This window comes from Astatotilapia calliptera, chromosome 14 (genome assembly GCF_900246225.1).
Source record: "Astatotilapia calliptera chromosome 14, fAstCal1.2, whole genome shotgun sequence".
Lineage (NCBI taxonomy): Eukaryota > Metazoa > Chordata > Actinopteri > Cichliformes > Cichlidae > Astatotilapia > Astatotilapia calliptera.
This window is the reverse complement of record NC_039315.1, coordinates 38,988,527-39,013,796: the sequence shown is the minus strand read 5'-3', so window position 1 is coordinate 39,013,796 and position 25,270 is coordinate 38,988,527. Positions and strand designations below refer to the sequence as shown.

Here is a 25,270-nt window from a genome sequence, read left to right as displayed (position 1 = left end):
TTGCTCTCTGATACAGTCAGCCGAGTGTAAATGTGTGTGAAAGTTAGATAGAAAGCACTTGCGTAGAAAAAAAGTACATGTATGAATGGGTGAATGAGGCATGCTGTATAAATGCTTTAAGTACTTGGATAGAGTAGAATAGTGCTAAATAAAAGCCAGTCCACTTAAATTTAGCTACCTACAAGCCAGCAGTCCTTGATCATTTGCTCAATTCTATGAGTAAAGGAGAGTAAAAAAAAAAAGTGTTAGTCTGTTATCTAGTGAATTCGTAAACATACTGGGATTACCACTGATTTGTTTTATAACTCTATTGAAATGTGGGGGTTTTGGTAAGGGAAAATATGTTAGATAAAAGTGGGTATACAGGGTTTTTTTTTCAGTTCTATAAGTGGGAAAATATCCTACAACTTGTAGTTTTAGGAAAATTGTTATGGAAATTATATTTTTCTTTGTGGTCAGTTGTAGTTCTTAGAAATCAGTAACAAAGGGTTTGCCAGGTCACAACTGGTGCCGCTCTACACTACAACATGGACCTCGAGAGGAGATGCAAACCCAGCCTGGGGAAGGAAGGGAAGATGAGGGCACATGACAGTACTTAGTAATGTCTGTAGACAAATCATCCAGGTGATTCAAGTCTAGCGATTACTGGCAACAATGCTATTAATTTTGTAATGGACTCCCTTTAGCTTTGACAGTTACACTAGTAGCATATTAGGAAGGGTATTATAATGGGCAGGATAGTATCAGCAAGAATCTAACATGTTAGGGCCTGTTTATTTTATTTTAGGAATTGTAAAGTTTTGAAAATATTTTAAGCTCAAAGCTTGTATTTTTATCTGACCGGTAGTGCCAAGGATGCGTAGGGCAGAATCGGTACCATCAGACATCAACAATCGGATTGATCACACAGCCGAAGTCTCAGTGCAGTTTGGCACCTTACCAAAGGCACTAACCAAAAGGGTAAGTGCAGTTTTCTAATATGTGTTATATCTCATTCAGGTCTGCTCTAGCTCTTTCTATTCTTCAATACTGAAATGGAGAAGATTGTTGAGATCAGTGTGCAAGAAATAAATAATGTGAAATAATTGAAATAATGGACTCCTTGTGTGTTTGGAGGACCCTGTCCCCAGTATTAACCAGCTGGAATCCAGCAGTAACCCGTCATCAGCCACCTCTTCCACACCTTCCTCTCCAGCACATTTCCAGCAGAGTAACCCTTCAAGCGTAAGTGCCACCCCCCCACCTAACCCATCACCACAGAGCTCCTGGGACAACCGCTTCAACTTCCCAGGTATGCAACATAATAAAGACAGCATTGTTTCACTCTTAGAAACGATATATTTAACTATAAATTCAATTAAACATTAAAGTTGTAGAAATTACATCTCTAACAAAAGTGAAAAGTGTGTTTTTGTGGAAAATAAGGCCTCATTTGTTGTCAGGAAGACTTTGTTGAGATGTGGGACTAGGGGAATGTTTACAGCCCTGTGAGTCTTAAGAGCTTGAAAAAAAGATGACAGCTGGACATCTTTAATTTATGAAGATGTTTCAATTCTCATCAAAGAGGCTTCTTCAGTTGTAAAAAAAAAACGCTGGAGAATTCGAGGTATACCTTAAACTGCACCTTTTGTGTTTAAAAAAAACATTGATTAAAAAAATATATGATTAAAAAACTATTTGGTGAGTTATTCCAAATAAGTTTAAAATGATATGAAAATCAGTGTACTCTGTTTTTATGTAGATTTTTGAGAATAACCAACTTTTATTTTAAAACTGGGCTGCATGGCAAAACCAGTTTTTCATGTTTAAAAGTGTCAAGTGAATGATTGAGCATGTGAGCATCGTGATCTGTCTTTGAACCATTCAAAGAATTGTTGTAAAGTGTTTTATTGTCAAACTGGTTAAAAACATTTTTAAATGCTCAAACGTGATAGTTTGACAGCTTCAAACTATGTTGGATTTAACATCCTTTGTCCTCATGTCATGTACTGCAAGTATCCAAGCATCAATTTGGAATGATGATAAGTAGTTTTGTAGTAGTGCAATGCTCTCAAGCTGAGTTTTCCAACAGATGTTCCTGCCTCCACATGCAGCGTTCAGCATTCTGGCAGTCACAATGAGTCTGGGTAAGAGAATACAACATTCATGTAGCGATCCAATGATGCACTTTTATTTCATTCATATACTTACTATCATGAGTTCAAGTCAGATTTGGTAGGAATTCAAACAGTAGCAGTGCTTTACCAAACAGTCCACTTACATAGTACACTTTCTAAATTACTTTAAAGTTCACAAATGGCTCTTTCAAACTGTATGTTAGCATTTAACATTTGTAGGTATAGTTTGATATTTCTCCTTTCTCTTTCTTTCTCCTCCTCCACCGCTGCTCTCTCTCCTTCCTTATTTCCCCCTCATCCTCTTCCTCCTTACCTCAATCGAAGTCTCTAACACATGAAAGCTTACGTGTACATAAACATACTTATTTATCCCCAATATTGTCACAATTGCTTATTGTCACGAGATTAGACATGCGACCCTCCCCTTTCCAGTTTACTATGAGCTGTGTGAACAACAGCTGATTGAAGTGTTTGTTCCACTAAAAAGAAAGTTTCACTAACACAAGTTAGCAGCACCTAACAACAGCAAAAATGGCAGCACTAACTGGCAGAAAATTTGAGGATATCTTCGACAACTCACCATCTGTCATTAAAGAGAGGTGAGCTTCAATGACATTGACTTGCATTGGACTCTTTTGCAAGGTTTTACAGCCTTCCTCCTCTTTTTATATTGACACAGTGAGTCACTCTCTTTATCCACCAGAGCAACGCAAATTTTAAGATTTTTTTAAAAAGTATTGTTAGATTGACCTGTATATCACTGCGGTTTTTCTTTTAAACTCTTTTTTAAAAAAATCCAGTATTGCTATGTAGAGAGCACACACTGTACATAAATAGTATTTATGGTGATATTCAAAATTATTATTGTTAATGTTTTTGTAAAACATAAACTAAAACCTAAAAAATAGTTTATTTACAAAATTTTCTTGAATTTGTAAAACTCATAAGATAACATGAGTTGGAAACAAATGGCATCTGAGTTTCTGCTGATATTACATCCTATCAAAATACTGACCACCTTTATTTGTGGTTTTAGGAAACTCCATTCCTGGGTCTGCCTCCTTGCAGGAGAATAAAGTCGAATCTTACATCACATTTTTCTAGCTTTAGGGCACTTACACTGTAAGCCATTTGTTCATATATGTCACGGTCAGCAGGAGCTGACTGCGAGAGTGTGAAAATGAGGTGCGGACATAGGGGGAGACGGAGCAGAGCCTTGAACAAAAAGCGAGCTGTTTTATTCAGACTGGTAGACATGAAAAGAGCCCAAAACAAGAACGACAACTAAACTGGAACCCATTCTGGGAAAACTAACTGAAAATTCTGATCAAACATGATAACGGTGACAACTAAGATTACTATGAGTTCTATGATTATGACTAGACGTGGAAACACAGACGTTCTGACAAAGAGAATGGAACACGCAGACTAAAGGGGTGATCAGGGGAAGTGGAATCACATGACACAAATGAACATAGTGACACCAGAGGGGAAGTGTAAAACTAAGCACATTGAACGAGGAAACGCCAGACCTTCAAAATACAACAGGAAACACAGACGTAGAAACGACAGCACCAACTAGACAACATGAAATATACTGACACGAAATACATGGCAGACTACATAAAGGAAACCAGAACAGACTTACAGAAGAGGACATAGATGGACCTAAACTAGAATAGGCTCAACTAAAACCTAACTAATAATGCAACACCAGAACTACACATATTATTCTAAGAAAATACAAATTTACCAAAAAACACTCAAAATGCTGGGTCAGAGACCCAGCCACTGACAATATAGTTCTTTATGCGGGCCGGTGTTTTTGGATTGGAGCACCTTGATAAAAGCCTCACATGCAAACTCTATAAAATAAGGCTCCAGCAGGCTTTGGAACAAAATAGTTTTGCTGCCCAGCACAATGCCGGGACATGGAAAGAGGAGAAAGAGGAGCCGTTTTGGCAGCCAGTAGCTCTCAGCAAGTTTCCAAATGTAGTTATTCTAAAGATAAATTAATTAGTTACAAATTTTGGTGAATTCTTGTTAATTTCTTTGGTTTCAGGATGGTGATTACTGAGACACAAATAACAGCCACAGAACAGGGATTGGTGAGTAATAGAAGCCACATAACTTATTTTCTGTACAGCACTTTGGTCCTGTGTTGGGTATTTTAAAGTGCTTTATAAATAAAATCTGATTGGATTGGATTGCAGTATATTAAATTAAAAAGATGAAGGGAAAAGGATGTGATTTGCTGGTTTGTCTCCATTACATGTATATTTTACTCATGTCATTTTCCTTTGGTTTACAGTACTTGCCAATGCACTGTGCTAAAGCATGTTCCTTTTTTTCTGGCACTGACATCCATTTGGTAACTTTTCAGCTTCTTTCAAATGTTCCAAATTTTGTTATTTTTCAGCCTTTTGTTCAAACGATTCAATTCATTCTTGTCTCACAAATCTACACACAATACTTCAGCAAAAGCAAGTTTTTGGCTGCTTTGTTAATGTATTAAAAACTGTTCCATTTCTATTATCCTATTCCAAATATTCAGACCTTGTATTTAGTACTTTGTTAGAGACCCATCCTCGTGTCTTCTCATTAATGATCCTACAGCCATAACCAGAGGTCCTGTATTGAACATTCCCATTAGGCAGTACTTTTTTGGTGGAAACATTAAATGATGTGTTGGCTATATTAACATCAGACCTACCCAGTGTTCGGGACGTTTTTATTCCTCGCAGAACTGCTTCAGATCCAGCTGATTCATTCAACACCCAGTGTGACTGTCTATATGAGGTTATTTCACAGTATCTCTATTGGATTGAGGTCTAGCCTGTAATGGATTTGCTGGGATGTTTAGTTGGGTTTATTATATTTCTTTATTTAACTTAAGCTCATTTCCTGCCTGCCATTATCTTTGAAGATATTGGTAAACATTTCCTCCTAATGACGATGAACTTTCCAGGCTAAAAGGCAGCAGCATCCCAGTGGAGCAATCTTTTCATACTCTTCATACTGATGGATGTTATTTATTCCATCAAATATTTCTTCCAGCAACCACAAGAATTGTATAACTATCCAAAACACTTTTGGTCTGAATGGAGAATTACAAGACTGCAATACCTATTTCACATTTGTATACCAAGTGCTGCTATTTCCAGTAATAGATATCAAAGTGTTTAACATCAGTGTTCACTTTCATTCTTCTGCCATGTGTTACAGGAAGAGGAAGGAGAGGAAGGAGAGGAAGATTACACAGCTATGGATAAAGAAGAAGCTGACCAGACTGACACAAAAAAGAGTTATTCCAAGGAAGAGTATGATGAAGATGGTCTGGATGATCTACCCTCTTCTATATGCCGCCGTCAGGCTGTTGGCCGTTCTGGGGTCCCCATCTCTCGTAAGGTCAGCCAGACCAGTGTCTACCTCCAGGAGTGGGACATCCCGTATGAGCAACTACAGCTGGGAGAGCTTATTGGAAAGGTGAAAGCAGATTTGTATTGTAGAAATATAAAATCCTGTTCAAAAAATGAAAAGAAAAAACATTATTATTAATTTAAATTTTGGCTTTATGTCCAGGGTCGCTGGGGTAAGGTGCATAAAGGTCGCTGGCATGGTGAGGTGGCCATTCGCCTTCTAGAGATTGATGGCAACAATCAGGATCATCTGAAAGTCTTCAAAAAAGAGGTTATGAACTACAGGCAGACCAGGCACGAGAACGTCATCCTGTTCATGGGTGCATGCATGGCTCCTCCTCATCTTGCTATTATCACCAGGTACTGCCGCATGACTGCTCACCTAAACACTGCATTGTCACTCGTGCTGGCTTCCCCCCATTTCAAGTGCAGTTCCAACCACAAGTGCATATGTGCACTGTTGTATATAAAGTTCTATACAAAAAGTTGTTTGCTGCTTTTTTGACTTTTTGTGATGTGATGTTTATTTTGTAACCATACTGCATGTGTTTCCTCTGCAGTTTCTGTAAGGGTCTGACTCTGTATTCTGTTGTAAGAGAAAGAGGTCACCTGCTGGACATAAATAAAACCAGACAGATTGCACAGGAAATCGTTAAGGTAAGTAATACCTGCATATTATATTGGTTGATAAATAAGATGGAATTGTAGCCAAGAAATGCCAAACATACACTATGTACATTATATAACAAGTAGGAAAATGTACTGTTTTGGATACAATGTCAAGATTGAAATATGCTGCACTTCAGCATGTTTTGGTGCTTCCCCTCATCCCCAGTGCCACGATTTGAAAAAGTTTAGTGTCACACGTAAAATAAAAATCTACACAACGAGGCTTTAAACATATAAACTAAAAATATCTACTGTTGGGTCGTCTTCATTTTCTTTTTGTGAATGTAGGAATATCTTTTGTTCAGAAAATCTTTGTTTGTTGCAGGGAATGGGTTATCTTCATGCTAAAGGCATCGTTCACAAGGATCTGAAGTCCAAGAATGTGTTCTATGACACAAACAAGGTGGTGATTACAGACTTTGGCCTGTTTGGAATGTCTGGTGTGGTACAAGAAGGCAGGTAAGAGTGAAAGAAACTGCATCTAGGCAATACATTTATGGTGAGCCGTGTTTTTTCTCCTAATTATTCTTCTCTGTGTTTCTGTGTTTAGAAGAAAGAATGTGCTGCGGATACCACAGGGCTGGATCTGCTACCTGGCTCCAGAAATTGTTCGAAAATTGAGCCCAGAGGTTGATGAGGACCAGCTGCCTTTCTCCAAAGCTGCTGATATTTATGCTTTTGGGTATTGACTAGTGCCATTTATACTAGAAACTATTAATGTGATATTGAAGCTATAGTTTATATTATGCAGTTCTGCCTTTTAGGTTCTTAACCTTTACTTTGTTATAATTTTATATTAGCTTGTTTTTGTGTTTTCTGTGGTACATAACAATTGTTTAATTGTTTGGTTTTCTCGAAGTTAAATCAGGATTTTTACTGTTGCCAGCTAACATAGTAAAGTTGTTTTTGTAGAACCATAAATTCAGCTATCCAGACATGATGTGCGACTTTTAGCTAGAACTGCACACAGTTTTTTAAAACCTTTGTTTCTATTTTATTCATGCTCCATGTTGCATATTTGAGCACATGATGTAAGAAAATGTAAAATAATGTAGTACATGAAAGGATCTTGTGTCATTTCCAGCACAATCTGGTATGAGCTGCAGATGCGAGACTGGCCAATTACCAACCAGCCTGTGGAAACTATAATCTGGCTAGTGGGTCGTAATGAAGGCATTAAGAATGTGCTGTTAGAGTCCAATCTGGGCAAGGAGGTCACGGTGAGTCTGAAGATCATGTCTACGAAAAAACTGACCCTGTTGGTAACTGTCAACAATTTACAATATATATTTTCTTTGTTCCTAATGTGGGAAATGCTGTTGATGTAACAGCAGTATTAATAATAATCATCATAATAATCATAAGTATTGCATTTCAACATCAACACAGCACAGCATAATGACATTACTAGTGTTGTAAGAGCGAATGGTAGAAATAAAACACCGAACACATCTTTCCTTGCCACACAGTTGTATTGTAGAGTTGTTCAGTGTGATTTATACAGCTTCTGTGCTGGTCTCCCAGTTTAGACTGTTGTTGATGTTACACCCAGCTACTTGTACTTCTCCACTACATCAACATCCGGTTCTAGGATACGCATGGGCTATGTAGCTGTTACTTTCACCACTGGTCTGGTCTAATTCAGGCCTAGCTGAGTTCAACACCCACGGGGAACAACTCTGGCTTATTGCCAGTAAGGCAGACCAACAGTTGTACAGAGACCAAATGGCTCATAGTTACGGACCAGACGGCCCTCAGAGAGCACTCCAAGGGATGCAGGAAAAAGCTTTCTCCAAGTCTGCAAAAAACACGTAGACTCATTGGGCAAACTCTCACCTGCCTCCAAATATATTTAAGAGTTTGAAGAGCTTGTACAGTGTTCTGCAACCAGGATGAAATCTTCACTGTTCCTCCTGTATCCTAGGTTTAACTAACAGACAAGCTCTTCTTTCCAGTGCCATAGCATTGACCTTTCCAGGGAGGCTGAGGAGTGTAACTGCTGTAACTGTAACTGGAGTACACCTTCTGGTTCCCAATCCTAAAGATAGGAACCGCCACCCCAGTCTGCCAGTATAGAGGCACCACCCGTGTCAACCAAGACAGCCCTACAGCTTCCATAGGCTTTTGGAACTCAGGGCGAAATTCGTCCGCTAAGGACTTGTTTCAAGCTGTTGCTCCTAAGTGGTTGATGGCTTTCGTGGTGGTGATGGGGCCATCAAGCTGAAAAAGGAGTCCTATCAGGTTGGATTAGCCTGTAGGACTTCAGAGGAAGCTGATGGGTACCAAAAGGCCAAACTAAATGTGGTTCAGGCGGTAGCTGAAGCAGCAACTCAGGTTTCGGAGGACATCAAAAAGAAAAGTAAAGAAAAGAAAAGAAAGAAAGCAAAGGCATAAATTTGTAAAATTTCAGTTTCATCACCATGCATCAAATGTTTTCAGTTCTCAACAAATTTTGTTTAGCATTGTCTTGAAATAAGAAAAATCTTTTCTTAAAAGGCATCTTCTGGATAGCAACACGTGTAAAGTATTAAAAGTATTAATATTGATTATATTATTATTATTTTCACATTGATTAAAATTTGATTACCAACCAATCACCATGTTCTATCTGTTACCTACCATCCCAACAGGAGATCCTGTCTGCCTGCTGGTCCCTTACGGCAGATGACAGGCCACCTTTCACCCAGCTAGCAGGCATGCTGGACAGACTCCCTAAACTCAACCGCAGGCTTTCTCACCCTGGACACTGGAAAACAACAGAGTAAGTGTCATGGAGTGACAGTAAATTCATAATCTGGGTGAACCAACCCACTACACTATATAACATCAACATTCAAAATGTTTACCTATTTATTTTAGTCATTGCTCATCAAAATCTACATTTTCATTTCAGAAAAATTTGAAATTTTATGAAGCTAAGAGGAACCATTACACCATCAGTCAACAAAAATGCTGTAAATAGTGTTTTTTAAAGAAATGTGAAAAATGTAAAGCTGGCCTGCTGATGATCAAATGATATATATGTACATACTTAGACTGTTTTTAATGTGACTACTGTTTTGTTTTGAGGAACGAATGAATAATGTATCAAGTAAATGCATTTTTTCTACTTTGGCAAATTAGGCACTATCTTTACTTTTTCTTCTGATACGTGATAGTGTTGATCACAGTCTGTAATGTACTGCATTTCTCTTTTTCTTCTGTCTTCAACTTCCTCTTCTCTGGATGTTGCCTGATTCACCTTGGCCTGTTCCTGTTGTGCCTCATCTCCTGACGGCTTCCTTTGGGTCCTGCATTTCCATCTTTATCTATGATCTTGTTTCCTTTCTTTCTATTTGCTTACTTGTTTTCCAACATTCCTGTTTGTCTCCTGGGTCCACTCCTATTTTGGTTAAGGACACTGGAAAATCATGAATGCCTGAGACATCACTGCCATCAGCATATCACTAAGTCAGGCAGTGAGAGCTTGTTAAATTGACTGAAAATATGATATGAAAGGTGCAGCTCTGACAGATTTCCTATAAGATCGGATATTATGCATGCACCAGCCAAAATTTGTATTCTAGATGAAAACCAGCAGATGAAACCTTTTAAGTTCTGTCAGGGATGTCACTTCTGCTCACGAGTTTGGAACCCCTTTCAAAATGTAATTGAAATGAGTGAAGATTATAGATTATAAGTAAATGAGGAAGTAATTTCGGACACCACTGAAAACAGTGACATCATAATACCTGGGTCTAAAAATGCTTTGCTTTCATCTTTATCTCTTTTCCCTTGATTAACCTGTGTGCCTACTTCCCCCCACATTTCTAACTCCCAACCTTCAGTGAATGTAATTCTTCTTATATATGTTTAAATGTGAGTGTAGGCATAGTCTCATGGCTGTTTGAGTTATCTGCATAGTTAACTAAGAGCTGCTGGTTTCAGCTCTTAGTTAATTTAAAATACAATTTACTTCAAGGGTTCCACCAGAGTTTACTTTCAAAGGGTCAGTTCCCAATATACACCCAGTAATTTTTTAAGTTACTTAATAGAAAAAGTGTTGTGCTTATAAATATACATTGATTATTATGTAATTATGATGCAGTCTCATAAACTTAGAATTAGTCCAATAAAATACATCAGTGCAGATTTCTTCTAATCTTCTTCTAATCTTGAGTTGTTGATTTAGTTTTTTCCAGAGTTTATTGTCCTACAGCAGCCACCATAGCTACCATTAGGTACTTGAATTGGAAGAGAAGAAAACAAAATTCAGTTGGCTGCAATCTAGTGACATCTAGTGGAGAGAAACCGACAGCTCTTTGCAGAAATTGCTTTTTGGTTTGTTTGTTTTTTGTTGTTGTTGTTGTTTTGTTTTTTACAAATTTTCTACACACTGAAGAATATGAATATAGAAATAATTTTAGCATTAACAGTCTGACTCAAACAGTCTCTCAGTCTGCCACTGTTCTAATGTGGAATTTCTGCCTCTTTGATTCATAATATATCTCCAAAACTGAAAGTGTTTGCCCAGACTGAGTTCACTGTAGTGCAAAAGGCACCATGGAAATCATTTACCTCTCTACCGAAGTAATAAATATCACAGACAGATATGAGTTACTATTTATGTTCCACTTTGGCACAATGAAAGATAAAGATGATAGAACTGACCCTTGGAAAAGCGATTCCCTCAAAATAACAACTTTGCTTTTTTTATTTCTGTTGCAATTTTATAAGATTCCCTGAAGCTATGAAATAGCTAAGTAGTTATGAATAGATGACGAATGTTGTGGTATCGAAACCACGATAGAAAGACACTGCAGTGCTCCAACAACACTTGACAGAATGCAGCTGTCACACACTGCCACCTGATTAGTCATCATTAATTTATCAGAGGGCAAACCACTGAGTGATACCACCCACAGTGGGATATAAGAAGAGATACAAGTTATCGGTCTACTTTAACTTCTTATAGGACAACAGTAAGCGGAAGCACAGTAATAGAAAGAATGTTTTCATTATAGAATAAGGAAGATTGTGACAAGAAGCAGTGCACCCTTGCGCAATTTGCATTAGTGAGCAAGACATGGCTGTTGTGTTTGTGAGTTTTCTTTCCTCAGGCTGTACATTCACCAAAAGTGTTTGTATGTAATGGTTTCACCAGTAGGGCAAAGCCCAATTTATGATGAGAAAATTGAACTAATGCATATATGTAAATACAGTATTTTACTGCACGTTGTATTTTATACATGTTTGTGCAAGGGTTGAGTTTTAAAATGTTTTTGTTGGTACTATATTTATGTATGAGACTGTTGTTGGTGGATTGTTTTCCTTTTCTTGTTTCCATTTTTCTGTTTTTTGTTGATACTTTCAAGGCTTTTTGTCTGAACAATTTAAGACATTAAACTTGATATTTTGATAAGTGACTTGGTGTTCACTATTTTATAACAGTGTTTGTAAAAATAGCCATACATTTATTTTAAATGAATCTACACTACCAACTGGACATAGTGGTGGTAGAGATGCAGAAGAAGAGGGCCGTAGCAACATCAGGAAGAAGGAGCACGAGAAGCTGGAGAAGTACTAAGGGTTCAGAGAAGAGAAGATCTGGAGGGTGAAGGTAACGGTGGTCCCAGTGGTAATCGGAGTACTCAGTGCAGTGACCCGCAAGCTAGTGGCTCCAGCAGATCCCAGGAACAGCATTGCAGATCTCTGTCCAGAAGAGCGCAGTCCTAGGAAAATAAAAAGATATTGCGCAGGACCTTCAAGCTCCCAGGCCTCTGGTAGAGGACCTGAACTTGAAGGATAAAGACCGCCTGGAGGGGGCAAGAGGGGATTTTTTAGCCAGAGTGAAGCTGACGCCCCACCAACATGAAAAGTAAAGGCAAATAGGCGTTAAGAGAGGCATTAGAGCGGTTAGTGCTTCGTTTTTGCAGATTTGTGCAGGTACAATTATCATTTGTGCTGCTTTGGTTTTTGAGATATTAATATCATCTATACTGAGGCTGATACTCCATCCCCAGAAGCAGTAATATCGCTTAACGCAGCAGCCAGATTACTAACTCGCTCTACCAAGCGTGTTCACATCACTCCCATCTTATATTCTTTACATTGGCTCCCAATAGAGTTTAGAATTCGCTTTAAAATTCTTGTTTTAACATACAGAGCACTAAATGGCCAGGCTCCAGATTACTTATCCAAGCTTCTTTTAAAATACACTGCTGCTCGTCATCTCCGCTCACAGACTCAGAGTCTCTTAGTTGTTCCCCGTACACGATTGAAGACAAAAGGGGACAGAGCCTTTCAGTCTGTTGCACCAAGGCTGTGGAACAGTTTACCACTACAATTACGTTTGCTTGACTCTGTGGATTCTTTTAAAAAACAGTTAAAAACTCTTCTGTTCAAACAAGCCTTTTGTTGATCTACATATTTTATTTTATTTTTTTTACATTATTTACATTTGATTTTTTACATTGTATATAATGTCTATTGATTTTATTGTTTATTTTAATATTTTAATATTTGTGTACAGCGCTTTGTGATTGCCTGTCTGCGAAAAGCGCTTAATAAATAAAGTTTACTTACTTACTTACTTACTTAACGCCAAAAAGGCGTTCGATCGGATTGAGTGGGATTATCGTTTTCACACACTTTGGAGGTTTGGTTTTGGTCCTAACTTTATTCATTGTATCAAGCTCATTTACACTAATTGGACTGCTTCAGTCTATACCAACGGTACCTCATCAGAACCCTTTGTTCTTCACAGAGGGCTCCCGTAGACGGAGGCAAGACCCGAGGTGGCGGGGTCTGTGTTTACATCCGTGACGAGTGGTGTCGTGATGCCACTGTAGTACGCAAACACTGCTCATCACTGGCGGAGTTCATGATCGTGAAGTGTCGCCCTTTCTATTTGCCCAGGGAGGTAAGTTCGATCTTGTTGGTCGCTACCTATATACCTCCATCTAGCAACAACAGCGATAGAAATGCGGCGCTGAACGAACTGTATCAGGCCATCAGTGAGCAACAAACAGCACACCCAGACGGTTTCATCATCCTCGCAGGAGACTTTAATCATGCTGATCTTAAAACTGTTCTCCCAAAGTTTCATCAGCATGTACATTTTCCAACAGGGGGAGACAACATATTGGACTTGGTCTACACACAGGAAAAAGGAGCATACAAAGCCATCCCCCTCCCCCACATCGGCACCTCTGATCACCTCACTGTTATGCTAATGCCAGCATACAGACAGAGAGTGAAGGCCATCAAACCTGTTATGAAAGAGGTAAGAGTGTGGCCACAGGAGGCCACCTCTGCTCTTCAAGACTGCTTTGGGTCAACTGATTGGGACATATTCAAGGAAGCAGCCACCTACAATAACATCATAGACATCGAGGAGTACACAGACACGGTGAGCTCATACATCACCAAATGCATTGATGATGTAACACAAGTGAAAGGTATCACAACTCGAGCCAACCGGAAGCCATGGCTAACAGGAGATGTCCACAGGCTGCTGAAGGCCAGAGACAAGGCCTTCAGAGCTGGGGATGAAATAGGCCTGAGAACAGCGAGAGCCAACCTGTCCCGTGGCATCAGGAAAGCGAAACAGGACTACACACACAAGATAACCTCCCACTTCAATGATAGCAAGGACGCAAGAAGCCTATGGCAAGGCATCCAGGCTATTACAGACTACAAGCCTGTAGCGCGTAGCTGTGAGAGCGACACCACTCTGCTCAACAACCTGAACAGCTTCTTTGCACGATTTGAAGCACAGAACAACACACGCCCACAGAAAACACCACCACCTCCACACGACCAGCCTCTGTGCCTGTCTGCTGCCAGCGTGAAGAGGACACTCATCACCATCAACGCCCGGAAAGCAGCGGGTCCAGATAACATCCCTGGTAGTGTGCTGAAAGACTGCGCAGAGGAGCTGAAGAATGTCTTCACAGACATCTTTAACACCTCCCTGAGGCAAGCCACTGTTCTATCATGCTTCAAGACTGCCACCATCATACCTGTGCCAAAGAAACCATCCCCAGCCTGTTTCAATGACTACCGCCCCGTGGCACTGACACCCATTATTATGAAGTGCTTTGAACGACTAGTCATGTCACACTTCAAATCCACCCTACCTCCCACCCTGGACCCACACCAGTTCGCATACAGAGCGAAACGATCCACAGAGGATGCAATCTGCTCTGCCCTCCACCCAGCCCTAACTCATCTGGACAAGAAAGACTCATATGTGAGAATGCTGTTCATAGACTTTAGCTCAGCATTCAACACCATAATACCACAACAACTCATCTGTAAACTGGACAGACTGGGCCTCAGCACCTCCCTCTGCAACTGGCTGCTGGATTTCCTCAGCCAGAGGCCTCAAGCGGTGCGTGTGGGCAACAAGGTCTCAAACAGCATCACCCTGAGCACGGGGGCTCCACAAGGCTGTGTGCTCAGTCCTCTGCTCTTCACCCTGTTGACACATGACTGCACACCAACCTACAGCTCCAACCACCTTGTGAAGTTTGAGGAGGACACAACGCTGGTGGGGCTCATCACCAAGGGCGATGAAACCCACTACAGGAAAGAGGTTGAGCTCCTGACCACGTGGTGCAGAGACAACAACCTCCTGCTAAATGTTAGTAAGACCAAGGAGATTATTGTCAACTTCTAGAGAGGCCACACCTGTCACCCCCCATTGACCATCGACGGCGCTGCGGTGGAGAGGGTGAGCAGCACCAAATTCCTGGGGGTGCACATCAGTGAGGACCTCTCCTGGACCACCAACACAGCATCACTGGCCAAGAAAGCACAACAGCGCCTCTACTTCCTGTGCAAACTCAAGCAGGCAAGTGCTCCACCACCCATCCTGACTACATTCTACAGAGGCACTATTGAAAGTATCCTCTCCAGCTGCATCACTGTGTGGGGCGGTAGCTGCACTGACTATAACAGGAAAGCTCTACAACGCATTGTGAGAACAGCTGAGAGGATAGTTGGTGTACCACTCCCCTCCCTGCAAGACGTTTACACCACTCGCCTCACCCGCAAAGCCATCACAATTGTCAACGATGCAACCCACCCCGCGCACTATCTGTTCAGCCTCCTGCCCTCTGGAAAGAGATACAGAAGTCTCCGCTCCCGCACTACCAGGCTCACCAACAGCTTCATCCACCAGGCTGTGAGACTGCTGAACTCTCTTCCCTCCCGACTCCCAGCCAGCAGAATCACCAGATTGGCAGAAGTATAGGAAGACAGATTGGACTCTACCTCCCCCCCCCCCCCCCCCCCCCACTCATTTAATCGAATGGTGTCTTCATTTATATGGAATAATAAAATGTCTCGTATAAGAAAATAATTTATGGAAAGACCAAAAAATATAGGTCGGCTCTCACTGCCAAACCTGCACACATATTATTGGGCGGCGAATCTCAATACCATCTCTTTATGGCTAAAGGACTGGAATGATCAGATCCCTGCATGGCTACAGATTGAAAGGGTCACAAGCAGGCCACATTCACTCCCAGCTTTACTCTGTGCACCCCTACCACCTCTAGTTAATAATGTTAAAGATAACATAATTGTTACTCAATCGCTACGCATTGTAAATCAGTTTAAAAAACATCTGGGTATTCAGAGTATTTCTATTCACTCTCCAATAATACGTAGCCATCTTTTTCAACCATCCCTAATGGACAATGGCTTCAAAATTTGGGACGACAGGGGCATTCACAGTATTGAGGATATGTATATTAATGATACGTTTGCTAGCTTTGAACATCTATCTAGGAAATTTGGTCTGACTAATAACCATTTTTTTTGCAATACTTGCAAATCAGAGATTTTATACGTAAAAAGGTTGCTAATTTTCCTACTTTCCCCCCTCCTTCCTGTTTGGATTCTATACTAAGGGTCAATGAGATGAAAAAAGGTAGAATATCATTTATTTACTCACATATTATGGATAGTTGTAACCTGTCTATTTCATACATTCAAGAACAGTGGGAGAATGATTTGGGTGCCCAGCTGTCTGACGAAGAATGGGATATGGCTCTTACCAGGATCCATTCGTCTTCTATATGTCCAAGACACTCCCTGATACAATTCAAAGTGTTGCACAGGTTTCATTTTTCAAAAGCTTAACTAGCAAAAATATTTCCAAACATAGACCCATCGTGTGATAGATGCACAGACTCCAGCTACTTCCCTTCATATGTTTTGGTCCTGTCCGAAAATTGCTCCTTTCTGGTCATCATTTTTTGAAGTCATCTCTAAAGCCTACGCCTATAACATCTCGCCTTCCCCCTTGGTGGCAATTTTTTGGTTTTTTCTCTGGTATAGCGACTTCTGTTCCCTCTGCCCATTTACAGAGAGGGTCATTGCCTTTTTGTCAGTATTAGCGAGACGCTTGATTTTATTTAAATGGAAGTCTACTACTGCTCCATCACACCACCACTAGATAAGGGATGTTATGCAAAATGTCAAACTGGAAAAACGGATCCATCAGCAAATTCCACACAAAATGGAACCCTCTGTTAACATACGTCAACAATCTACGTGGTCTGGAACTGGAACCTTGAATGTTTTTGTTTGCCCTAGAACAGTCCTGTAAAAACAATTGAGAGGTGCACCGCCCTTTGTGTGTGTGTGTGTGTGAGTGTGTGTGTTTTTGTTTGTTTGTTTCCCTTTTCCTGTCTTGGTATTATCTGTCTTTATGATCTGTGGGGATTGTTGTTTTGAGGTTATCTGTAAAATAATAAGAATGCCATGTATGATAATTGGAAAACTACAAATAAAGTGTTAAAAAAAAAAAAGCAACACTTGCACCTGAAATTCTTTTTTATGTGCGCTCAAATTTTTTGTATGTGCGCTCAGAATAGTGGCACAAAAATAACGCCATATAGAACCACCCCTGATAATGAACATAGATAATTAAAAACAAAATCATACAGACAAACTAAATCACTTCACATGTAACTCAGTGTTTTCTGCAGAAAAAAATAAAAACTTTAGCCTACCTTGTGTACGTTTCTGCACTGGTAACAGAAATATCAACCTTTCCACTGACGAAATGGGTTTATTAAAATGTACTGAAACACACAAAACATTCATAAATACACAGCAAGCCTAAAAAAAACTGGACAGTCTTCTATAAAAGTGCATAACGCCACAGCTGCTGAAACTCACTGTCACAGAGATTGTTGTTATATAGCGTAGGCCGTAAGAATTAAAATCAATATATGTCAGAAACCGTAGCAGCACAAACGATAATTTTACCTGCACAAATCAGCACAAACGAAAGACTAAAAACGTAGACCATTTTGGTCTGTTTTGGAGCAGTCTGGGGGGATGGTGACCTTTGAATAACCTATAAAATAAAGTTTAAACAATCGTCTCAGGTTAAAATAGGATTGTCTACCCTGGACAAACCCAGTCTGGTCCCCTGAAATAATATGAGGAAGAATTTTCTCAAGTCGGAGTGCAATGGCTTTTGAGAACACTTTGCCATCACAGTTTGTTAAGCTGATTGGTCTACAGGATGAGCAATCTCGGGGGTCCTTATTCTTCTTTAATAAGAGTGTAATAGATGCCTGCCGAAACGTAGGCGGAAGAATGTTATTCTCTATTGCTTCTGTGTAAACCAAGAGAAGAAGAGGGGCAAGTTTGTCCATAAATTTCTTATAAAAATCTGTTGGCAACCCGTCCGGACCAGGGGCTTTTCCACTCTGAAGGGACATTATTGCATTTTTAATTTCTTCCAGTGTCAGACTTTGTTCCAATTGTTCTTTCGAGTCAGAGTCAATTATAGGAATATTCAGATTGGGGAAAAAAGCGTCAAACTTATTTTGAGATGGTGCTGAATCTGAGGAATATAATTTAGCATAAAACTCTCTAAAATAGTTGTTAATAGCTTGATGATCCTCAGTTGATGAGCCATTTGATAAGATAAGTTGTGAAATAACATCACCCCCCCTCAAGGGCTGGCTCCTGACAGCCCAAACCCGAGAACCAAAAAACAAGAAAAAACGAAAACAACCCACCCAGGGCGGGAGGCGGGGGACCAGGACGGAGGGAACGAAACCAAACAAAACACAAGGAGCACCAAGAGTCCAAAACAAAATATATAATTGTTATGAAATGTATACATTTCTCATCTAAAATGGACAGTGTGCTCATCTTCCAAGACATGGAGCGCTCAATATGTCTCATGGGTTGAATGGTTAGGACCACAGGAGTGTGGTCAGAGAGGCCTATATGACCAATATTTACCTGCTGAACTAACTGACTGATACACTTGGACATAAAAATATAATCTATACAAGATGCTGACAAGTGAGGGTTAGAGTGGAAAGTGTACTCTTTACATAGTGGATTATAGTGTCGCCAGACGTCCACAAGGTCAAGCTCATTTACAATTTGCCAAAGGGCTTTGGAATTTTTTGTCAAAGTAAATTGTGGGGGAAGTTTATCCATTTTTGGGCATAAAACACAGTTAAAGTCACCCACTAATATTATATTAGCACAGTCCATGTCCACTAATTGACTAAATAATATTGTGTAAAACTCGTCATCCTGTGCATTCGGCGCATATATTACCTTGGAGAGCAGTTACCCCATGCAACATCCCTTTAACCAAAATATATCTTCTTCATTGTCCTTGTGAGTGGCTGTAACAGTGAAGGGAAGATTTTTGTGTATAACAGTAATAACCCCCCTTTTATCTGTAGAGTAGGATGAAAAAAGATTTTGGCCAACCCATTCTCTACAGTATTTTTTATGTTCCTCATCTGGGGTTTCTTGCAAAAAAGGAATGTGAATCAAATCTTTCTTCAGAGAATTTAGAATAGACTCTTTTTTTCACCACATTGTTGGACCCGTTAACATTCCAAGTACTTATCTTAACTGACATATAAGAAGAGTAATATATATATTGTGCTGTTTACATATTTAACCAAATCTACATTTGACCAGTCTGAACCTATTAACCAAAAGTAATTGAGCATAAAACAAGAACACTGGTTCCCAGCAAAACCTGAACACAAAGCCTGGAAACTAGTGGTGGGCGGATCGGGATCGGTATCGGATCGATACTAGTCTGGTTAGATCGATTCTTTACTTTGAGTTCTGCTTGTTTGCTATGCTGTGCTTTCGGCAAAGACGAAACAGCCAGGTCGCTGGACTCGACGCTCCTGTGTCAGCAGGATTTTAATTGTAATTTTTGTATTATAGTTTATCAACAGTATTTGTTTTAATTTGTTTACTGGTTTGCGTGCACTTAATATTAACAACAAAAAAAAGATCCCCACCACGGCAGACCCGATGGCATTTTCATGCTTCGCTGCATCATTTATTCTTACAATAATCACACGGTTGCTGTAACAGTACATTCAATGGCTGCAGCTCTCCCGCTGGCAGCCGTACACATCACCACCACCAAACCTGCAGTGGCATCGCAGAACACGCCCTGCCACATACCCCCATCGCCCGCTTCACCCCACCCCGCGAGCAGGCGAGGGAATCGGCCCGGACCATCGGTGCCCCATGCCCCGGCTCAGCGACGGGGAAGTGTCCACTCTGGCGGTCGCCCGCGCCTCCAGCGGAAGCCCGGAAGGTGGCCTGATGGCCACCCATATGCCAAGCAGCGGCGGCGCAGCAGGAGTGGAAGTGAGCCAGGGCTCAGAGGCAGCTGGGCAGATGGCCAGCACGCAGGACCGTGCAGCCTGCCTGCCGAAGCGGACAGCACGCCGTCCTCAGGCAGGACCCCAGCACACCTTGCGCACCTCGACCTCCATCTCCAGCTTGGCCGGTCCCGCTGGCGCGCCAGCCTCCGGCTCACCCCGAGCTGTCCACCCTTACAGTGATCACCCGGTTGCTGTAACAGTAGCCTACATTCAACAGCTGCAGCCCTCCTGCTGCCAGCTGTACACATCAACACCAAAAACAACAACACTACAAGCAGCGCACAGGTTTTAAGCCGGTGAGGCATGATTGTAGATGCAGTGAAGGTGAGTCCATCTCACCTGCAGCAGCATCGCAAACCACGAGCCACCACAATAATAAAACATTTTTTATTTAATTATAAATAAATTATTTCTCCTAATTATGTCCTGGGTTTTAACTAATTAATAATACCAAAGGAAACATCACAAAAAACACTTAAGGTCATGAAAATTAATTGTGATTTAGCAATTCAATGAGGCATCCACCTTATTTATTGAACAGTATCGTATTGGTATTGGTATCGGCGATACTGGCCCGAATTTACTTGGTATCGGATCGATACCAAAATATGCAGTATTGCACACCACTAGTTAAATCGGATGTTATTGCTGAGGGAAACGGATACGACTCATTTACTCATGACTCAAGAATACTCCTCTGCACTCTCACGGCTGCTCCATTATTTCTATATTCCACTTCCTATAAGATCAGATTATAATAGTGAAGCTGCAATTCATGCATGACAGTTTAGCAGGAAGTGGTTTACAGCAGCAACATCCTTTTGCATTTTTGAGGCCTTTCCCCCTTCTTTGGTTCTAAGTACATCATGAGTAGCAGGACTTTTATTGAGACCAGATATATAATAATAACACTAATAATAATAATTATGCTGCTGATAACATGTATTATTGTTGTCCTTTGTATATCTATGTAAAGGTGTCGTTGGGGTGAAAATCTTTTTTCCAGGGAGAGACGATAAAACACTTTCTTTTCTAGACTCTACATTTTTTAAATGTATTATTTATTTATTTTAATGTGAGTGCCAACTGCTGGCTGCTGTGGAGGTCCTGGAGGTCCTTACACTGGGACCAGGCTGCATTTTTAGGTTAAAGTCTGCCATGTTTAGGTTGAGGAGGCTTCCTGTTGGCGCGCGTGTGTGTGACTGAAGTTTGTAATAAGGAATAACTGAGTGCTCAAATAGAGTGTTATTGCTTTTCCCCACCCCAATGAGTTTAGCCTAATTCATGTTTTTCAATCACTTCCTCCTGTGTGTGTATGCTGATATGTATATATATTTATAAAGCCTATAGTCCGACCATTTAGCAACTTGTTGTTGGTATTATGTTTTCACCATTTACAAGTTACTTAGTCATATATCCCGTTCCATTGGTTTGGAGTTCTGGGGGCATCAGTCAATGCAGAGTATATTGGAACCCGCAATCTCAGCTCTTCTGATGGTACACTGAAGTCTAGCGCCAGTCGAGAAACAGCCATCGCCCAGTTGGAATTTGTGAAATAAATATATCTGCACCATAAAAAAAACCTTAGAATGAAGCAAATAATTTGTGTTCTTCTTTGTATGATATCAACAACTGTGCAACTGGTTTTAAATGCACCTTAGAACACACATGTATCAACACTACATATGAGCAGGCGGAGGGAGGTTTGGAGTCTTCACACACCCCCGTTCTCTGCTGCCTATTGGAGCGGGGGGGCTAGGAGGAGGAGTTGGCCGTCCGATTGAGGTCTGGGGTCTCCCTGCTGCTGCCGAGCCAGGGCCGTCTGTTTCTCTCCACCCCAGGGAAAAGGGTAACACTACCTGGGTCTAGGTGCAGTTTCCCCCTCCAGGGGCAAGGGTACCTGGACCTGGCGCTTAGAGTACGCTTGGGGAGTGTGATTGTGTGTACAGTGTCTCTTTATGTCTGTCTCCACGTTGGGTGAGTGTTGAGTAAGTGCATATGAGAGCATGAGGGTGGGAATGGATGTCTGTATCTGTGTGTGCCTGTTTGTCTGTGTCTATATGTCAGGTTGGGTATCAGACGCTACCTCTCTGGGGACATCTCAGGCCCTCTAATGTATGGAGGCCTATCTCCCCCCACCACTTCCCCTGCCAGTGGCAGACGACCTCAGACATCGGTGCGTTGGTGGTTCTTTGTGTCCGGGGATGGACGTCCAGGTACGCACCGGCTCACTCCTGGCAGCTGCTTGTTGGGGCCTGGAGCCTGGGGCTCACTCAGGCCACTTCGGGGGTGGGGTGCCCTTGGCCTCTCGGCCTGGGGCTCGGTCACTCTGGCACAGCTGGCTGCTGGCGGAGCTCACGGGATCAGCAGCTGCCTTCAGCTCAGTTAGCTGATCAGCAGCCGCCTTCAGCTGAGTGTCCAGTGTTTCCTGCTCAGCAGCCGCCTGTAGCCCAGTCACCAACTCCACCACCATCACTTTCATCTCAAGTTCAGTCACCCATAGCTCAGTCTTCACCCCCGCTATCCATAGCTCAGTCGATACCACAACCAGATTTTCTGCAAGCTTTGTTACAGTCCATAACCCAGTCAGTAGCTCAGTTAGTGGAGGAATCATTAGCGTTGTCATCTGCTCAGTCAGCCACTCATCTTCACCCTCAGCCAGGGGTCCCAATTGCCTCTGGTCCTGCATCTGCTCCAGCTGGAGGGCCCGAGGGGCCCGTCCAGCCTCAAGTGTCGTCAGCTGGAGGGCCCGAGGGGCCCGTCCAGCCTCAAGTGTCGTCAGCTGGAGGGTCCGAGGGGCCCGTTCAGCCTCCTGTCTCCGCTGGAGGGTCCGAGGAGCCCGTCCAGCAACACGCCTCGTTAACTGAGGGTCCTGGAGGACCCAGCCAAAACATCCTCACATTTGCTGATGGTCCAGGGAAGTCTGTTCAGCCGTCACCTGCTGAATCATCCCCCGCGACTTCTACATCATCGCCTGCAGCATCACCGCCTGCAGCATCACCGCCTGCAGCATTCGAATCACTGCCTGCAGCATCACCGCCTGCAGCATCACCGCCTGCAGCCGTCCCGCTGCCGTCAGGTTCCGCAGCCGTGTCTTCATCCACGCCTGGTCCAGCCTCAGCTCCGTCTTCATCTGGTCCAGCCTCAGCTCCGCCTTCGTCTTCGTCTGGTCCTGCCGTTGCCACACCGGACCTCCGGACCTGCTCTGTGGCCGCCACTGCCTTCCAAGTGGTCGGGCTCCCAATTGGTTTTGCCCGCGCCGCCGTTGCCGTGTGCACGGTCGGCCCCCTGAACTTTTCGTGGGCTCTTGTTGAGCTCTGGTTTCCTTTTGTTTTTGATGTGCTTTTCTGCGTTTTTGGACTCTGGTTCTTCTTGTTTTTTGTTTGGTCTCTGTCCCTCCGTCCTGGGGCCCGTTCTTCGTACGTCGCTTACTACATCCAAGATCAAATGACACATCCAAGACCAAATCATCGCGCTAACCGTGAGCTCGCTAATCCAGTTCTCCGAACACACCTGCTGTTGACGATTAGTACAGCTGGATGAAGTAATGTGAGATCACTGGGTGTCGTAAAAGGGGCTACGCATCGATAGTAGAAACATTGATCGGCAACCCTCTGATTGGTCGGCGAAAATGTCGAAGGAGAGCGCTCGGTATTTTTCGGCAGCAGAGCAAGAACTCTTGAGTGAGGGATTTCAGGAGTTTCAGAGTTTAATTAAAACGCAAGGGAACACTGCAAAGGCTGCAAAAGCAAGGAGAGAGGGCTGGCAGAAAGTTGCTGACAAATTAAACTCGTAAGTAATTTAATAATAACAATAATAATGGAGTGGATTTATATAGCGCTTTTCAAGGCACCCAAAGCGCTTTACAATGCCACTATTCAGTCACTCTCACATTCACACACTGGTGGAGGCAGCTACAGTTGTAGCCACAGCTGCCCTGGGGCAGACTGACAGAAGCGAGGCTGCCATATCGCGCCATCGGCCCCTCTGGCCAACACCAGTAGGCGGTAGGGTAGATTTATTATATTACACTATATTAACCAATATTATATTACATTATATTATATTATGTTATATTATATCCCCTTACACATTAGAGCCACAACAGGACCCACTAGAACATGGGAACAAGTAAAAGTGAAATATAAGAATATTCTACAGAATGGTAATATCTATCACTTATATTGCTTTTCGTCTCTTGGAAAGAGACCCTGTAATACTCTGTTTGTTTGTTCATAACAGCAACCAAGAAAAGGGCAGAGCAAAAAAAAGACAGGTGGTGGTCCTGCACCCCCTCGTCAACAAGTTGGTTAAGTAAATAATACCCTCACGGGAAAATCGATATCTCTCTATGAGCACACTGTCGCGCTGAGCTAAAGGATCCTGTCTGTCCCGCAATATACGCTGAATTCTGAGGACTCTCCTTATCAATCTTGCACCTTCCGCAATGGGTGGCTCGCGTATACGGACAGGACATGGCTGCGACAGGCTTCCCAAATCCACCTTCGCTTTTATAGCCGTGGTCTCTCATCTTGATTACACGAAGTAATTTGCAATTACTACTCTGAAATATGAATTACATCTGTAATAATCACATACATGTAATAGAATGTTAATAGTACATTTCCCTTTTTTAGGAAATGACCTGTATGTATCTGTGTGACATCAATAAATGGATCAGGTGCTGCATTATCTTCAGTTATATTGATGTTATTTATTTATGGTGAAACAGGTGTGGAATATCGCTGTTGCTTTCGTATAAATGAAGCGGACATACCTGCGTGGCCGCGATCTAATCCTGTTTACATAAAGTGAACCTGCTCCCGAGCAGGTTTACGCTTATGGCTCTGTTGCTATGGCAGCAAGTCCCGGATGAGCTTCGGGGAACCGAACGATCCAAGATCACGCGAAATCGTCAACAATCTAATCCAGCTAACCTACTTAGCGAGATACGAAGAACGGGCCCCTGGGCCCCCTCCGCCCACCCTGGCCTGGTGCTTTGTGCTTTTTCGTTTGGGGCTGTCGGGAGCCAGCCCTTGGAGGGGGGGTTCTGTCACGGTTCTGGGTCCGTTGGACCCAGTATTTTGAGTTTATTATGTTTTGGTTTATTTTTGCATTATGGATTGTTTTCTGATGTTCTGGTGCTTTGTTTATTATTATCATTATAGATCTGTTTCTGTTATTCTTGGTGAGGGATCAGTTCTTAGGTTTTGGGTTCTCATGTGTGTTGCAGTTTCTGTTCAGTGTCTAGTCTGTCTCTCAGTGTCATGTCTGCATCTGGTTTAGTACTTCTTGTTTCCTGTCTTATTGTGAAAGTCTTTGTCTTATGTTGGTGTGTGCAGCTTAGCTCCCCCGTCTCTTTAGCCCTGATCTCCCCCAGCTGTGTCTCCCTTCT

General features: G+C 42.0%; 1 protein-coding gene across 5 annotated transcripts in view; it reads left to right on the top strand.

The window, feature by feature from the left end:
• LOC113036074 (kinase suppressor of Ras 1-like) overlaps positions 1-11,610 on the top strand; it is a 54,739-nt gene extending 43,129 nt beyond the window's left edge. For 4 of the 5 annotated variants that reach the window (XM_026192116.1, XM_026192117.1, XM_026192120.1 and 1 more), the window contains 12 exons: positions 848-960; positions 1,117-1,291; positions 2,072-2,126; positions 4,180-4,225; positions 5,343-5,603; positions 5,700-5,896; positions 6,097-6,193; positions 6,531-6,664; positions 6,756-6,887; positions 7,290-7,425; positions 8,836-8,966; positions 9,602-11,610. In XM_026192116.1, coding sequence (XP_026047901.1) covers positions 848-960; positions 1,117-1,291; positions 2,072-2,126; positions 4,180-4,225; positions 5,343-5,603; positions 5,700-5,896; positions 6,097-6,193; positions 6,531-6,664; positions 6,756-6,887; positions 7,290-7,425; positions 8,836-8,966; positions 9,602-9,683 — 1,559 coding nt within the window. In that variant the 3' untranslated portion in view covers positions 9,684-11,610. Of the gene's footprint in view, positions 1-847; positions 961-1,116; positions 1,292-2,071; positions 2,127-4,179; positions 4,226-5,342; positions 5,604-5,699; positions 5,897-6,096; positions 6,194-6,530; positions 6,665-6,755; positions 6,888-7,289; positions 7,426-8,835; positions 8,967-9,098 lie in introns of all 5 variants that reach the window. The other variant, XM_026192118.1, reaches the window with a different exon arrangement.
• The last annotated feature ends 13,660 nt before the right edge of the window (positions 11,611-25,270 follow it).